Below are 18678 nucleotides of genomic sequence, written 5' to 3'. Positions count from 1 at the left end.
TTTGAGTAGTAAAGTAAATACAGTTTCAATAATGGCCCAAACTAGTTTATTTTCTCAAGAGTGCCATTTTCTCCATCTCCGTGGGCAAAAAATTTATGTCACTATAAAATACCATCCGTATGATACATAAATGTAATTGGCGAAACATGAATTTCCAAACATTTTAATTTACGTAAATGTCATTCTTGACACGAACTTCACACTTTAGTGACATTCAGGTTTAAATGTTTCCATTGTAAAAACGAAAAACACATAAAACCTCTGTGAGAATATGTTTTTGCACTTGTAACCCTATTATAACTTTTACGATAACCGGCGATTTGATGCAACTCACCCTTAAACAGCAGAAGTCTAAAATGTAATACATAATTACAAAAAGAAATATTTTAACTTTAGCAACAAACTTTCAATTTAAACTACATAGTCGGATTGTTATTTTGTCAGTTTTATAAGGTGTCGGCAAAATTTTAGCCGAGTTAAAATTAAAACGTACATCGGACTACTACGGAAAACTACATATTAGTTATCAAACTACATAAAATAATTCTAGAATTTTTAATACACGACGTCAACAAAGGAGTTACTCTATCTGAGTAATTAAGAGAGAGGGAAATTAAGAATGTTAAGTAGACTAAGTGTTCTTTCAGAAAGTGTTCTATATGTATACGATTTTCCATCTAAATCTATGCTACCGTTCTCGAGATACCTTGCAACATCCATTCACACATATTCATATTATTACACATACGTTAAACTTATCAGATCCCACAAGACAACTGAATTGTGATTACCTTTTGCATTACATCATTTTTTTATAGACCGCTCGAAGGTCAATATCAACTGAAGTAATTCATCGAAAAAGGCAACGAATGTTGAAGGGTCACTGTCAGTATGGTAATTACTTGTAGACCTTGTGACATAACTGACCACTGTCATGTACAGTCGTGGATCTTCGCGGTGTACCACTTTTTAAAATTGTCTTGTTCATTGCAACGAAAAAACCGACTTCCAAACAAAATATTCTCAATAAAACAATACACTAAAAAGTACCGAAATAATGCCTTGAATTACTTAAACCTCACTTATTGTAGCTGTTATACCGATATTGTTCCATTAGTATTAGTGTTATGTCGGTGTCTGGCAATTATATTTCTACGTAAGGCTTTCTACATTTTTACTACAACAATTGACAATTTAACGCATAGTAACGTTAAAGTAATGAATTATGACTTGACTGACACTGACGGTCTTGACAGACGGACAGAAAAAAAACACAGACGAATTGAGTACCTCTTTTTTTTAGGAAGTCGGTCAACAACGCCGCCTCTCCCTTAAATTTAAGGTGGAATACTGCCAGTATCCCCGACTGTACGTATATGTAATACATGAATGGAGACGTGAAATGATAAAATGATGTGAAACTACTAGAAGATACCGATATATTTAGATTTGGCAACAATATAATATTTTTGTTACTTTGAAGGAAAAAGAATTAGTGAAGTATTCTAAACATTCTTAACATTATCATTAAAATTTTCTCTACAAAAACCTACACGCAATTATAAAAGCACCACAAAGTTTATGAAATGAAACAACCGCTTCATTGTACAAAACAATATTCTCTGTACAAAAGCGCTGCATTCATCAAAGCGAGATACAACGGCCAGAGAACATTAATCAGCGTACAATGAACACTGCATGTGCAAACTTAATGCCACAAATTATTACGCTCAAACCCAGAATATACGAAATATGAATTAGACGAAAAAATCAATAATCAAAAGACAAGAAACAAGTCTACATTAATGTCCACAGTCAGAATCGTTCTGTTGAATGATTGTGGGACTGTTGTCGCTAAGAGCGTTTTTAGAATAGTTTTAATACGAAAAATGGATACTAAATTGTTAAATATGAGTGCGATAGTTATTGAATAAATATAAAATATTAAACAAAAGAGGTGTCCTAGAATCAAGCGACGAAATTAGGTAACTCCGATTTATATTATCATCACCAGCTCACTATACGTCCCCACCAAGGGTTTTTAGCCTACCCTGAGTAAGGGTTGATTAGGCCATAGTCAACCACGCTGGCCCCGTAAGAACATCGGGTAAATTATGTACATATGAAAATTTGAAAAATTTAATATTACATTGGTACATGGCGGGATTCGAACCCAAGACCTGTAGATTAAAAGTCAAGTGCTTAAACCACTGAGCCACCGATGTTCTCTCTCTCTCAGATTTGGTAAATATGAGGAAAATATGGTTAATAATTCTAAAGGTGTTCCAACATGTAAGGTTCTTATCTCTAATTGTTTGCGGTTTTCTTAAACTTGTAAAACAATTCACTGTGGTCAAACATAATTATTTAATAACTCCTTTTGACCACAAAACCACACGTAACATGAGACATTTTGCAACACAATGAGTTCAAGACACATCAGGTCTAAGCACAAGTTGGCGATATTTGAAGTGTCTCAAGTTAAAATAAGTAATATACACAAGAGTTACATAGATGTTCTTTGATGCTTTTAAATTTTATTTATTTATTTTAGTCAAAACAACAATACAGATCACATATAGTTTAAGGAAGTACTCTGAGCAACACCTCCTTTTTTTAAGAAAACCATAGACCGTTAATTAAGTCATGTGCCTTCTCATATTCAATCTATTTATTATAGAATCTTCCTAATCTTACTGATATTATAAATGCGAATGTTTAGATCAATGTTTTTAGAGTTTGTAGTCTAAACTGCTGAACGAATTTCAATGGAATTTGGCATAGATGTAGAGAATTCTCTGGAAGAACACATAGACTAAGGAGCCTATGTGTTGAACTAAAAACCGCGTAAAAATAAAAAACAAAAATAATGAACGGACAGAGTCATGAGCAAAAGCTCGTAGTAAAATAAATATGAAATACAATAATGCTTTATCAACTAGAAAAGTAGCAAAAAATTACATGCACATCTTTGTTTTATAAATCATCCAATGTAGACATTTTAAATAGGTAATCTTAAAGATAGCATGTAAAAGAGGTTAACAATATACTATACAAAGTTAACCCTTTGCTGTATCGTGCTAGATCTGCGAATTAAAACCAAGTGGCCGTAATTGCTACTTGAAGCGGTGCTCTACGGGTATCGGATTAAAGATCGCGTGGGTTAAGTCACAAGAGACTATTATATTTCTTAAAATAGACAAAGGATACAATGTTTTAACGTTTCTTTAATTAATATTGTTAAATCTATCGCTGTCTTTGAGAATAACAGAGACAATATCTTAGTAATTTTACTGATATTATAAATGCGAAATTTTAGATGGATGTTTGTTAGAGTTTGTGGTCTAAACGGCCGAACATATCTATATGAAATTTGGCAAAGATGTAGAGCATAGTGTAAACACATAGGCTAATTTTATTTCAAGTTCTAGGCGGACGGAGTCACCTACGAAAGCTAGTCTTGCTATAACTCAGGGTAACATTAAATTTCGTAGCGGTTATTTTAAAACTTAAGTCATAGTCTACGAGATTTTTCTTCTATCAATTGATTTAAGCCTATAAGAGTGATTTTAAATTGTTAAGAAATTTGACCTTACAGAAAATAAGCCTAAAAAAACCTTTTAGATGAGTCTGCAGTACACCTTGAAAGTTTCGCTTTAACATAATTGAGTCATTCAATGCAATGAATTGTATTTATTGACGTAAGTTGTAGTAAAGTATGGAAACGTGTACTTACGAAACTTTGAATGACAACTTCACGATTTAATTAATAAAATAACCGTGAAATTATGGTCATTAAAAATTAGTCTACATTTCAATTTAAATAATTGGTCCAAATAAGTAAGGCCAAATTTAACTTTTGGTTTGCGATTTCTTTAATGAAAACCAGTTGGAAAGTCACCATTGATGTTTTAAACATCAGCAAGGTGATTCCGGGTATGGTAAGGAGTCTCGAAAATAATTCAATGAAACGATTTTTGGTTACGTATTTATCTGTTTTGGGATAAGGCCAACTACCTACACTTGATGTTAAACGATAATTGATTAATAAAATTAACTAGAAGAATCGAATTGAAGAAATCTTCTACATTACTAATTGATTTTGGGAAGCACTCATTTATGACAATAGAAATTAAGAGGAAAAAAAACTAATAATTTTGCCTCTGTTATTACAGCTATCGGAAAGATATATATCCTATCTCTTTCATTTCTAAGATTAAAAATCCTACATCTCTTTCTCGCAGATCTTATACCACTTGTACCACACTAACCTGCATACAATTACATAACGCCAAGGTTACACTGACACTTGTTCCGCACCATTGCATGCTTTCAGGGGGAATAGGAAATTACCAGCTATTTCAGTATTACTATACTCTAACAGTAAAGGTGAGTTTACACATGTCTGCACTTAACGCACTTCTCGATTACATAAAACGCAATGTATGCACATAGGGAAAACCATACGAGGGGTGAATTTTATTATGTAAAGCTTAAGGTTCATACAGACTACAGGTTAAATCGTACCAAGTGTGTACTCACCTTAAAGTAAAAACTTGTACAGTATACCTTGAAAATTTTGATTGCCTTTTTTGTGTTCAAACTGAGCGAAATGACACTGATTGCTACAGCACAATGAGAATGTTTCAGCATTTTGAACAGAGTAATACAAGTGTTTACACGTAGGTATGTTTACAAAATTGAAAACTTCATACACTGATTAAAAACAAACCGCTTAATACGACTTCAGTTAAAACCAGCACCTGTTATTATGACTGAAAATTGTCTCTATGTTAGCGTTTACGTAAAACCAACAATCGAAATAATTTCTTTCATTACGTACTTTCGTTACATAAGTTTTCGAGTAAGATCGAAATCTTACGATAAAATAAGGGTAAAATAAATGTCCTTGGACAAGTACGCCTAGCCTTGTAGAAACCTATTCCATCTTACCTTGAAGTAGCAATTGAATTCCAAACCTTTTACATGCCCGAAACTTATGAAACAAAAAAAAATTATAATCTAAATGCAAATTGTGTCCAATAAAAAAGGAAAAGATTTCGAGGATAAATTTGTGTAAGTTTTTACCGATTTCCCTAAAGAAGGGGGTCACAATTCATGTCTAATTTTGCAGAAAGTTTTGACAATTAACCAAACAAATAATAACAAATACAACCTTTTCGATATATATTTGTTTAATACAAGCAGCTTCAATTTATTTTATATACGAGCTGCCGACCACAAACTTGGTAAGCGCAAATTAAAAAGTAGCCTATAATAGACTGTCTATGTCAGCTACCCTTCAGTGAAAGTCCGGTCAAAATCGGCCCAGCCATTTCAGAGATTATAAAGTAACATAGGGCTATGTTTCTCAGGAATCATGTATTACTCAAATGGCCAAAGAACTTTTGATATCGGTGCAGTAGTTATTGTTACAAACATAGAAAAACCATTTTCAGTTTGTGTAAAAATACATAAATATCTTTAGGTGAAATGTGGTAAAAAAACAAAGACAAGGAAGATATAAATTTCAGTGATATGGCAACACCGGACGTCGTACTTGTGTGACCTTGACCTGACCAAGTTGTGACCCTACGTGAAGATACAATTCGATTTACTTAACTTTTATATACTAACAATCCAACAACACACACATATGTACATAAAGTACATACTTTATAAGGACTTGACCACCAGATAGAATTCCTAACGACATCGACAATATATATTTAATACTTGCAAATTTTCGTGCTAGGCCCCCTGATGTTAAGTGGTGATGAGGTCGAATGAGACCGAAGAAATATGGATAGATTGGGTAAAAGAGAATATGCTTAAGAAAGGGGTGGATTCAGATATGACGGCTGATAGAGATGTATGGAAGAGCAGCACATACTGTGCCGAACCTCTTTAAGAGATAAGGGCATGTGGATAATGAGGTCGAAAGGTGGTATATAACAGTTTAGTAAAACATTAACAGCTATTAGTAATTAACGATAACGATATATCAGTAAACGTTAATTCGTAGAATCTCCATTGAAAACATTAATCTGTTTAAATCGTGTTTTTTTTTACTTTTAAATAACTACAGTTAATTTTAGAACACATCAGTAACTTCGAGTCGAGTAGCACAGTCAGAATGATATGTGACATCCCTCAAACACAATGTAAGGGTTGTTTGTTGAGGTCAGAAAATGTCAGAGGTCAACCTACAACAGTCTGCTTGAATTTCAACATAAGTGAATTGTTTAGAATACTAATAGACATGGAGGTAAATAAAATTATACTAACAGTGGTGACATAATCTATACTAAGTATAAAATTTTCAATTTACTGATTTCGTTTAGGTCCGACAAACTCATCAGATTCCTAATCAACACAATATAAAATTTCTAAATAAATGTCTACAATAACATTACAAATAACAAATAATCAAATTGTATAATAGTTTTGTAACCACTAAACGGAAAGTGGTTTTATATAAATTAGAAAATTAAACTAAACCGCAGAAATAAAAGACAATATAAAAATTAAATCAATATATCATAAGCCATGTGAAATAATTATAAAATTAGTTCATATCGCATTGCAAACACAAGGTTACCACACCATTGTTCAACATTATATCTTGTTAAAAACATATAAATTACTAGCTTAAAAATTACTAGCTAGTCCGCGTGGAATTACAAAATACGAAACTGAGTAGTCATGTGTTCTTCCAGACTATCCTTTATATCTATACCAAATTTCATCGAAATCCGTTCAACCTTTTAGGCTTACAAACTCTAACAAATATCCATCCATCTAAACTTTTACATTTATAATATTAGTATGAAGTATGAAATGAAATGAACAATCTGAATAGTGATTTATTTTTAAAAGGCCAGTTACATTTACTTTACGGTTATACAAACGGCTAGAAACTTTTCCTGACCAGCTTTTACGGAATGACTAAAAAAATCGTAACTTTTTTCTCACTTCGATTCAACGCTCCCTGGCAATTACTGGTATTAAAACTTGAAACATTCAAAAGCTAGCTGAAAAATACAGACTAAAAATATACAAGGATTTTTTTTCAAGTTCCCATCCTGGCGGATACGAGAATGTACCTCTTAAAACTTGACATGTGCATGGCAAAAATTCAAGCAACATTTTTTATTAGTACATTTTTCAAATTTCATCCCCTTACTATTACCACGTAAATGTCGTATAAAATATATATTGGAACGAAATTGATACCAGCCATATTGGATTTGCGAATCGGATTTAATTTTCTAGTCCATTGGATTTAGCGAAAATAGCTGATGAAAATATAAATTCAAAATATTTTGTAATATAAATGATACGTATCAAGTCTGCTTCTACACTAATATAAAAAGAAATGATTGTATTTTTGTTTGTAACTCATAAACTCAAAAACTACTAGAACGATTTCAAATATTCTTTGTCCAATTGAGAGCTACATTATGAGTGACATAGGCTACATTTACTAGATTTTTTAAATTCCTCACGGACGAACTAGCGAGCAAAAGATAATCATGAATATAATAGAGCACATTGTCACGTTACGGGAAACATTTAAATGATACACGGCACTCGTACAGTAGTGATTTATTACGCTATAATGAGGAAGTTTCTAGTTTCAGTTGTATTACAGTAGCGTCTAGAATCATTCTAAGACTAGGTTTTGATTGCAAAAATCAATATCGCCATCTCTTACATTCTCTTTGAAAAAGAGATTAAAATGCCCAGTATTTTGACAGTGAGAACCGACATTAAAACGGTCTTTATAACCTATACCTAGGATTATAATTCTACGTATTTGTCAACATAAATGCATGGTATGGACATGTCATGCGACGAAACGATGGGGATTTAAACCAGAAAGTGTTAAGATTGAATGTGGGAGGCTACAAAGATAGAGGAAGATCGAAGAAAGTATGGAAGGATTGTGTGAAAGAGGATATGCTTAAGAAAGAAGTGGATTCATATGACGGCTGATAGAGATGTATGGAAGAGCAGCACATACTGTGCCGACCCTCCGTAAGGGATAAGGGCAAGTAGATGATGATGTCAACATAAATGCAAGTACTTCACAATCAATTATTTTAAGATCAATGGCGAGTGAAGTGTGAAGGTTGCAACGACGGTGACTATGTAACAACATGATGCAATACATTTAGGGCTGCCAACACCGATAGGAAACCAAAAAACCTATCTTACTAATATTATAAACGAGAAAGTTTAGGTGGATGGATGGATCGATAGATGTTTGTTTGAGTTTGTAGATTAAATTGCTGAAAGGATCTCATAGGCTATGTACTTATTTTTTATTTTACGAGGGCAAATTCGTGGGATAAAACTACTTAATCATATCTTCACTCGCGTTAATACTTTTTTTCTCAATGCGTCTGTATGTTTTTTTATGTGTGTTACGGCATAACCCCGCCGCTAGTGGACCGATTTTGATAATTCTTTTTTATTCGAAACATAGTGCTTGCAGGCGGGTCCCATTTTTTTGTTTAATTTTTGGAGTCAAAGACTACGACGTAGTTAAATAGTTTAGCTCAAAATTCGCATGATGACATTTGGGGTCTTTTTTGCTTTCTTTGCTAACTTAGCCTAAACTATAAGACTTACATAAAAATGATGTATGGAAGAATTGTAGCCCTTTAAATTTGCTAAATTAAAGTCCGCGATAGCATAGCACAATATCCACTTTTTTCATTAAAATATCGATCGAAATCTATATCCCACTTACAACGCTATTATTAAAAAAGTAATAGTTGACAACCCTAGTTAGACTAGAGCCTCTGATTTGGACATTGATGTCATCCTGCTATTGTGTGCATAGCCTTACAAGGTCATTTCAATGCATGTAGTAAATATGATTATATAAAAATACAATACACATATCTTAGCTAAAAATTAAATAAATACCGTGTTAATTTAAAGTAAAACAACAAAGAACAATTTGTTATTTATTGACCAAATAAGCATTTGAACTAAGTACTTCAAATACTCTATGACTTATATGTCAGAGCAGTTGCATGTGATTTATGCAATAATCAACATGAAAATTAATTTTATATTCTATAAAACTAGTAAATATAATAGGTGACATAAATACTAACATATATAAGAACCGACAGGAATACCGAAGCTATACAACAGTTACTTATGAATCCATATAAATGTAGTTCAGATAAACCAAGCATTTTCTGTCTGTCCGATGTGAAATATTTCAATTCAGATATATTTTCCTAGGGATTGAATATACCATTATTTTGTTATTTTTGGTACAGAAGTGGCAACAAGCAGGAGGAACATGGAGGTAATCATTGAGTCATGGACATTCACAACAGAAGAATTAAAGAAGTGATGCCAGTAGGTTCCTTCTTCTTGAAGAACCCTAAGTCGAAGTTTAGCATAAGGTTTATGTCTAAACAATAGTGTTTTATGTTACGCAAAACCATGCCAGCGTACACAACTATAATGTGCATTGAGTATTCATTTGTTTTGTAAATTAAATATTTTTTTCAATAACAAAACTAAACTAGATTGCAGTTTCTAATATGCCAAGTTTATAATTTTAATAGCATTTAAAAATAACATAATTAACAAACTGTTGTCCATTAATTTTGTGGTATTTTCTAAAATAGTAGTCCTGTTTATATTTAAACATACTTCCAAAGCATAAATAATTGGCTAGTTTGTTCCAAAATCTTTAAAACTAGTGAGCTGATTTTAATCATTAATTCAGAAGGAAAAATCTATCTTATTAGCAAGTAATATGTGTTAGATTAATTTTCCATTCAAACTATTTTTAGACATGGCAGAGAAATTAGTTTGAGTTGCTAGTTGGATATAAAACAAAAGACATATTTAAAAGGCTTACCTTTTATTATCTCGGTGGAGGACAAAATGATGTCATTCTCATCCATTCTCACTTTGTAGCAGAGCAGGGATGTTGTTTTCTTTATTTTGATAACTTTTATAACTTCTTTATGGTAATACACCTCTTCAGACCGCCAACTTGAAGCTTTGCATTATATTGATGTGTTAATAAATTCTTGTGTACTTAATTTGATATGTACCTGGAAACAAATATCTTTATCATTAAAGTATTCTTTAAGCTGAAAAAGGTATTTTGATAAAAAAAAAACATTTTTAGGGTTACTAGGGCAACAGGGTAAGCTTGTATAGCAAAAATTGTTGGACTTTTCTTTTCATAGTAAAGAATGAATAATTTCAGAATTATTAAGTATAGATATTATTGAATAAAAATTGAGAATATCACAAGAAAGAAATATCTTGGTTTGATGGATAAAAAATTTGGGTGGGAGACAGATTTTTTGAAATACTTAAAACAACATATTTAGAGATAAATGTGGGCAGTATTACCTAAATTGAAAACTTGTTGGAAAGCAGGCCTACTTAATCCCATTAGACAACTACTTTTTTCGTTCATTTCCTTATCAGTACTTTGACGAAATATCACAGAAAGTGTCTATGCCCAACTAGATATTAAGACGAAAACTTTTAAAAGGAAATTAACTTCATTATGTAAAAGTAAATAGTAAAATAAATTGATTATCGTACCATCTGTTTGCCGAGCCGCTTCAATGATTGCACACGAACAGGTAGCCTTGATAAGTAAAAATCAAAACATATTCTGATAAGAAAAAAACAATGAATAGCACCACTACTGCACTTAACTATGTATAAACATAACAGTAACTTAATTAAAATATGCACACAGGTGAACTAAAGCAACATAACGTAACTATCTAGTTTTGTTCTCATCGTAGCGCCTTTTTTTAGTCTCGGCGACAACGCAGTTTGTGCCGAGGCGTAGGAGTCTTCTTAATAGACGGCGTGGGTGGACTCCTTTACTCAAAAGTAAGGTCAAATCGTTTTGCACCGAATCCACGAAGCCTTCGGAACACTTTTACAGAGTATTATCACTATATTTCTGTTTCAAATCATTGAACTCCGTACACCGCTAAACCATATCTTTTGACTATACGTTGGCAATTCACTTAAAAAACATAGAAAACTAAAGCACCAGGCGAAATAACAAATCGAGACATTAATTGGCCAGGCGACACAAGGTCGCGGATTCTCGTTCAGCTAGAATGCAATTTATAAGCTCTCCATTTACAACGTGACGTATTTTATTTATTCGTCGGAGCCACTGCCCAAGAACCGTTGAAACGAAAAGACAAACTCGTTTCGTTTTTCTTGTCAGATGTCAGATGAACAGAGCTTCTGTCAAACTGGAGTTGCCATTATACAGTCCTGGGCGATTATTAAAGACCTAATTGTCCATTTAATTCTTAATGGCAAAAAAATCCGAAAATAAGAGCGACTACCGACAACTCTAACTAATTATTGGTTAAATAGCGTGCAGTTCCTTTAGTTCCAGAAGAACGGCAGATGCGTAACCAGCCATAAAAAGTACACTCGGTCCTCAAAAGACTTCCTAGCAATGTTAACCTTTTTCATGTTATTCTTTATAATTTGGGTTACATATAGCGAGTTTAGTAATAAACTCCACTAATTTTAGTTAACTATGCTCTCACATTATACTTTTATTCATATTACAAGGTGGCAAACGAGCGAGTGGCCACCTGAAATCGCCAAAGAGTAGAAGCGACCGCTGCCCAAAATGATATGATGTAGGTATAGGAAATAATGAGTCGCAAGTACTTGTTATTTCTTTTATTAATTAACAAAGTATAGTTCCTTAAATCTAATTATTCAGTTGTTGATTTACTACTTTACATCTATTTGTAGCTGCCATTACCGCACCAATTACAGCAGATCTGAAACCTGTGAAGACAGAGGTGATTTTAAGTTTAAAATATAAGGAAAACATAAGAACAACAAGTCGTGTTTAGAAGTTAAAGTAACATAAACGATGGTAACTAATGAACATTTCAGTTTAGAGATCGAGTTACCAGTATTGAGAGATCTGCCCAGCGTTTAATTCGTTCTTACTAACTATTCTGATTAACAAAACAAACCGTTCTGTTCAAGATGATATGTCCCTTCCGCGGTCGAGCCTCCTGGACTCGTGACGTTGTCCTTCATAGGAGCAGGATGTCCGCCATTACGAAGCATGGCCGCTGCACCCAGTGTCGTCTGAGCAGCCAGTCTCAGTGCCAGATCTCTAGGCAAGCCGCAACGTACACCACCATCCGCTAGAGATTCTATTAGCATGTACACCTAAAGTAAAGCTTTTGTTAAGATCAGTCCTTACTTATTTTCATTAGTTAAGCTTTTATAAAATTTATCTTTGATACTTTTAATGTTTTTTGTTCACGTTTTCCCACAGGTCTACACAATATAAATACAGAGAATATGTTAAATTCATATTATAACATTATATTAGCACTAGCTTTCGCCCGCAACTCCGTCCGCGTGGTATTAAAAAAAAACAAAACCAAGTAGCCTATGTCATTTTCCACACTATCCTCCACATGTGTGGCAAATTTCATTGAGATCCGTTCAGCAGTTTAGGCTACAAACTCTAACAAAACATCCATCCATCCATCCATCGAAACTTTCACATTTATAATATTAGTATAATGATCAATCACTTTTATTCATTTTGAAACCAAAGTTTTATGAAAGGTCATGGTTCTTCATCTTCCTTCTCTTTTGTGTCAATCAAGAGTGTCTTCAACAAATTTGTGATGGTTTTCAAAAAGCTACTCACATACGCTGGTCCGCTACCACTCAGCGCTGTGACAGCGTCCATTTGGTACTCTGGCACTTCATCACAGGTGCCGACTGCGCGGAACAGCTTCGCGGTCAGCTGAGCGTCGTCAGCCGTCGCCCGGGAGCCACGGCTCAGCGCCGCCGCACCCTCCTTAACTAGCGCTGGTGTGTTTGGCATCACTCGGATTACACGGGCTTCTGATGGCAGTGTCTGGAATACATAATATACATAACTTTAACTGTTATTCTACTTAAAAAAATAAACACCGATCGACGAACTCGTTCCTAGCCGTATTCGGATTACGTTTATGAAACTTTGTATGCCTGTTTCCTCGGTTCTAAGTACGATTAATAAATATAAGTAGCTGTTCGCCATGGTAAAATATATGTTGGCCTGGACAAAGCTTACAGTTAACTGATCCAAGACCTATTTTTTGGAAATCATTTACTCATCATTTATGGTTTTGAACGTATATCATGGCAACATTGTCATATCTGTCATATTCAGTTATGACAGGTTACGTTATTATTTAAAATCAATTTAAAAAAAATTGAAAGTTTGTACTTAACAGTAAAGATAAAATGTACCTTTTCAATTGTAGTAGTCGAGACGCCCATAGCTACAGATATGAATAGTTTGTTTTTCGAAGCGGGTAAATCTTTTATCTCCCGGAGTGCTGGTACCACGATGTCAGGTTTCACGGAAACTATCACGACTTCTGACCGCTCCACGACAGGTTTGTTTTCAAAGAAAGCCGTAGCTCCTAAACCCTAGAATTATAAAGGGTTTTAGTATGCACATGCGCGGATTTTGTTGGTTTAATTACGAAGTTCCAAAAGAAATACCTTTTACCTTAAATGCATCAGCACTGGTTGTGTCTGAAGGATGACAGCTGGCTGTTATTTCATCCGGCTTCGCTAAACCTGGAATTGGGGTGAGTAAAGAAAATTGTTTTTACACGTAAATGATACAAGCTGGCACGTTTGGTAGAGAAGTATTCATCTTCCTGACGTGCCAACTGTTGCGTACTGCATTTTTTATATCATAAGGTGGTTAAGAAGTGCCTAATTTCGCCGAAAAAGCGAAGCGAGCGCTTCCCATAGAAACTCACAATTGCAGAAGAAATCTTGATCTTTGAGAAAATGCATTGCCATTAATTCTCATCGCAGTTAATTTCTGTTGAGAATGAGATTATAGTTACCTGCAGATATGAATCCATTTGCCAATGCAAACGCTAATCTGCCGCCTCCGATAAAACCGATCTTCATTGCTTCGTTTAATGTTACTGTAAATAAGAAAAATGTTGAGCAATATTTACAGATTTAATCATTTTAACACGTCTGCACTCCTTGCATTATCGCTGAAGGAGAGGGATATCAATGTAACATATTTTTATTATATAGTAGTTTCAAAGCATTAACTTTTATCAAGAAATTTAAGATCGTAAACGATGTCGCTTGAGTGATTTTTAATGCAAAGTAACGATAGAAAAATATTAAAATCTTATAATACGTCTTGACAGTGTAGTGTAATATGAGAATTAAATCATGTATAGTTCATATTACAAAACAAATAAATCATAAAGTGAGTTATTAGCATAGATAATAAAGATGTAACAGGTATACTTTACAGTAAAGTGTTTAATATTTTCAATATTAAATTTTAAAGCCATGTAAATTTTAAAGATAATTCTTACATCGTGTGAATTCTTAGGTAATGCTCGTCTAAAAATAAATTAAAAATGACACTCACGTAAGAAAGATTAAATTAGCAGCTCACGCTGTTCCAGTTTGACAGTTGAATAACGACTGACGGGGTCGTATGTTATCAGTGATATTGTTATCTAACTCGGGTTGTAACAATTATAATCATGAGCGTCATCCTAAGATCAATATTTTCATATACAAAACGAGCCTCCGAGGTTATCGTGTACCAGACACGTTTTTTTTCGATTCTTGAAACTTTTTTTTGCAAAATTACCCATTTATTACAAGTATCGAATAGATGATTTAAAAAAGGAGCGCAAATATACAAACACGTTCATTTATATTTTTTAATCCAGAAGCAAACTTAAGACAGTAAAATAATCGAAAACTTAATGCAAAATGTTATATGGAATTCCAGCACCGAAGAAAATATAAAAATATTGTTATCTGGTTTTCAAAAAGAGAGGGTCAACGCATCTGTAAATGCGGATGTCTATGGGTCTCTTTGATATTTGCCAATTTTGCTGACCATTTACTCGTGTATCATTGTACTAAAAATTATTTTGGTTTGGAGTATGCGCAGTGAAAGCGCAGGGTTATTGTCTTTTTAATTAAATTAAACATGGAGGTTATAACAGTCATCGCGATAAGATATATCTTTTCGTTTTTAAACACCACAAGCCTCCGCAAACTGTGGATGAACTAAAGTACGTGCTTTTAATATTTACGCACAGTTGAAATGGAAAAAACCACTTCATGATTACATTTATAATCTCTAAACCACACAGATATTAAGATACTTGCAAAAAACGTGTGTTATGTGTTCGGGAAGGAAGCTCTCGCGACTGTTATTGTTGTGGTATACACAGAAAAAGTATGGATATTTAACATATACATAATTTAACAGTGGTAGAGTGCAAAACAAGAGAATGAGTTACCCATATATATATATATATATATATATATCAGTATATCTTAGTATATCATGCTACAACTTAATTCTGGTTTATCATATGACTGTATCGACGCCTATAAAACTTAAATGGCAAAAGAACTATCTTGAGTATTTTAGTACATATAACTCTAGTTTGCTCAGAGGAAATGAAAAGGAAAGAATTTTTATGGCGCTATTTTTAAAAATAAAACTTATCAAACTGCTGAGTTTTCCTATAAGCTATATTAAATTGCAATGTTTTCTACTAATAAATATTGGTCCTTTTATCGGTAGCATTTAATGGAATTCTTTAATTTTAATTACATAATCTATTTTTGATAAGTTCAATCATCCTGTTTGTTTATAATGCGTAAATGAAGTAATATTTGTCTTATAAATTACTATATTTACTGCTTATAATTGCACCTCGTGACGTTGTCAGCTTCATTGCTGACAGCCTTGTGGACAATTTGATTCCTAACGAGCGTTAATAGACGGACCATATTTGTTGACCGCATTTTAGTATGCGCATGTTTCAATTGTAGAACAGCCAAAAGCTTTCTACTTTATGTGAGAATAAAAAATGGACGTTTCTCTTAAGAAATGAAAATTTCCGATTGATGGCTGGCCTCTCAGATCGGTTCATTTTTCAGAAATGAATTAGTTATATGATAAATGAACAATAAAATTTGAAATCAAACATGTAATAATTTGCGCGTCTAAGAGCTTTAAGCAGTGATCTTCGAGAATAACTCTTCTTGCGAAGAAAAATATGCAATGATGCAATTGTGTATAAGCCCATTTGTGTTACATGCACTAACAAATAAAAACAGCAAACATCGAAGAACAAGTATTGATAAAAGCAATATATAGTGTTTTGCATACATAATAATTACTATTTATATATGCATAATGCAATTTATAAACAACTAAGTTGACACTTATGACCAAGGTCCATAACTTCTAGATCTAGGAAATGAACTGTGATTATATTGCATTACATCTCGTTTCTAATAACTTAATAACAGTAGTGTATTGATAACCAACATATATAAAATATTAGAAACGTAAACTTTGAGTAAACAGATCTACATAAATATTACACTGCGAGGCATTTTATAATAAAAAATGGGCAAACACCAAGGTGACCAGCGATGCATATTGACATCCGCAACACCATAGGAACTGCAGTTGCTTTGCCGGCCTTTAAGGAAATAATAGGGTCGCTTCTTGAAGGACCCTAATTCGTATTGGTTTGGAAATACCGCCGAGGACAGACGGGCGTCCCAAATTAGTAAAAAAATGAACTAAAAATAATCAAGTTAACTAAAATTTGTTTAATCGTTTTTTCAAATATTTGCAACAGATAAATGATAACGACGTAAATAGCAAGGATAAACTTTGACCAAACAAAGGTACACAAAGTTAAATAAAAAGTACGACGTGTTCAAAGTACAAATATAGCAATGTAAATAAGAAAATATAATTTGTTTACATGGTAACAGTGCTTTCACACTTTTGTTAGTAAAAATCAAACTTTTGTAATCAAATACAAACGGAAACTATAACGTTTTTCATTGGTTTTTTATTTTATAAAGGAAATTCATTAACAATTTAAATCTAAAGATAATCAGCTGCGACAATTTTAATCACCACATTTTTCGCGTTAAAATATCGCACAATAGAAAGCTTTCTTTAGTTTATAAAATTTTATAAAGATGCATACATATAAAACTTCTGTATTAGTTTTCTATGTTGATTTCGAAATGGAGTTGCATTATTTTCACCGTTATCGGTTTATAAAGATAAGAAAAAGATCGATAACATTGGATTAACTTTGAAGTTTAACTCATACCGATTACTGCTATAAATTGTGTTTTAACGGCATAATGTAATTTAAATATTCTATCATACTAATATATTAAATGCAAAAGTTTAGATGGATGAATGGATGTTTGTTAGAGTTTGTAGCCTAAACTCCTGAATGGATTTCGATGAAATTTGGTACCAATGTAAAAGATAATGTGGAAGAACACAGATTACTCAAATTTTTTTTTTGAATTCCACGTGGATGGAGTCGCAGGCTAAAGCTAAATTTTATAACTAAAATGAAATCCTAAAAAACAAAAAATCAACACTTATTTGAATATAAATAACAATATTTTTAATGAAAATCTACAATCAAATCGAGATTTATTTACTCACATTTAATCATTTTGATTTTTGTTTAGATCACATAAACAGATACTAAATTAACTTATTAAAACCAAACAATCATAAGACACAATAATTATAAAAAATATAAATAGTTATAACACAAATCAGCTGTACATTTCCACAGTATCCAGTGTCCTGTTATCAACTGAACTGTATTCACGTTGACTGTACACAGTGGACGTCTATGATCGGTACAGTCAGGGGAAAAAGCCAATGACTGTATTGTTATTATTATTAGTTACATATTTTACTATAGAAAATCCACCGACAGTAAAACCTCAAAGTAGGCAAGTATAGATGGATTTGTTTCTCACACGTATGTGGGTACATCGACAAATGTCTATACATCCTACAAAAAAAAATCGTTTAGAAACAATCTTTTGATCCTGATTGTACAGATAATGTTTTATTTGTCGAAAGCGTGTGTTATCATTCCAGCACGTGGGCTGCATGGCTCGGACTTCGATCCGATGTTTGAACATTCCTAATGGCCACTGTCATTTATGATATCAATTAACTTCGTACTAAGTACGAGTTTGTACTATTCCGGCTTAATTCTCACGCAGTATTATCTGTTAGTACACTAAGGTACAAAGAAATAATATAAATCGAAATTGGATAGTTGTAATACATAAAAATTTTATTTTTAGGATAGCGACAACGTTCAGTTCGAAAAATATTAAAAATAATTTTGCTTATGAACATCAACGAGTTTCGACATAACTCATAGAAAAAAAAATTGAAAGTCTTATAAAATAAAATGATTAAAGAGGCTAAATAGTTTATAGACATCCCAACAAATAAAATAACACAATGTCTATGTATTTTCCTTCCTTAACCACCTTTTAGAATCATTGTAAAGGAATTATTAAAGTGACTAACTACCTAACTTTGAAACACTAACATTCAAAAACAAAAAAAAAAACCTAAAACTATTTCAAAAACCTTGCCAAGTCCTCGGTAGTATAGTGGTAAGTATCCCCGCCTGTCACGCGGGAGACCGGGGTTCGATTCCCCGCCGGGGAGACTTTTTTTTTGTAAAAGTTAGTCCTTTTCATTTATTTTTACTTACCAACTCTTTTAATCAACCAAATTAA

At 32.9% G+C, this 18678-nt stretch overlaps 2 protein-coding genes and 1 non-coding gene across 4 annotated transcripts in view; 1 reads left to right on the top strand and 2 right to left on the bottom strand.

The window, feature by feature from the left end:
* The window catches only part of LOC106111435 (tyrosine-protein phosphatase CDC14 homolog), a 19661-nt gene extending 8424 nt beyond the window's left edge, over positions 1 to 11237 (bottom strand). The window contains exons 1-2 of the mRNA XM_013293528.1: positions 10600 to 11237; positions 9896 to 10094 (exon numbers count right to left, since the gene is read on the bottom strand). Coding sequence (XP_013148982.1) covers positions 9896 to 9941 — 46 coding nt within the window. The 5' untranslated portion in view covers positions 9942 to 10094; positions 10600 to 11237. The remainder of the gene's footprint in view (positions 1 to 9895; positions 10095 to 10599) is intronic.
* Positions 11238 to 11706: 469 nt separating this feature from the next.
* On the bottom strand, positions 11707 to 17608 carry LOC106111312 (pyrroline-5-carboxylate reductase-like). Of its 2 annotated transcripts, none has more exons than XM_013293337.1 (7): positions 17570 to 17608; positions 13926 to 14009; positions 13577 to 13647; positions 13312 to 13494; positions 12722 to 12934; positions 12027 to 12228; positions 11707 to 11832 (listed from the first exon to the last, which is right to left on the bottom strand). In XM_013293337.1, exons 1-7 carry the CDS (start codon positions 17577 to 17579, stop codon positions 11753 to 11755), a joined length of 843 nt encoding a protein of 280 aa, XP_013148791.1. In that variant the 5' UTR covers positions 17580 to 17608; the 3' UTR covers positions 11707 to 11752. The 2 variants fall into 2 exon arrangements, with proteins under 2 accessions (XP_013148791.1, XP_013148792.1); XM_013293338.1 differs by lacking the exon at positions 17570 to 17608 and adding an exon at positions 14477 to 14573.
* Positions 17609 to 18535: 927 nt separating this feature from the next.
* Positions 18536 to 18607, top strand: Trnad-guc. Its single transcript has one exon. It is a non-coding gene; the product is annotated as a tRNA-Asp (tRNA).
* Positions 18608 to 18678: the final 71 nt, after the last annotated feature.

Source organism: Papilio polytes, unplaced genomic scaffold, assembly GCF_000836215.1.
Source record: "Papilio polytes unplaced genomic scaffold, Ppol_1.0 DF824169.1, whole genome shotgun sequence".
NCBI classification, from domain to species: domain Eukaryota; kingdom Metazoa; phylum Arthropoda; class Insecta; order Lepidoptera; family Papilionidae; genus Papilio; species Papilio polytes.
Note: the sequence above shows the minus strand (reverse complement) of the source record. Positions and strands in the feature narration are given on the sequence as shown.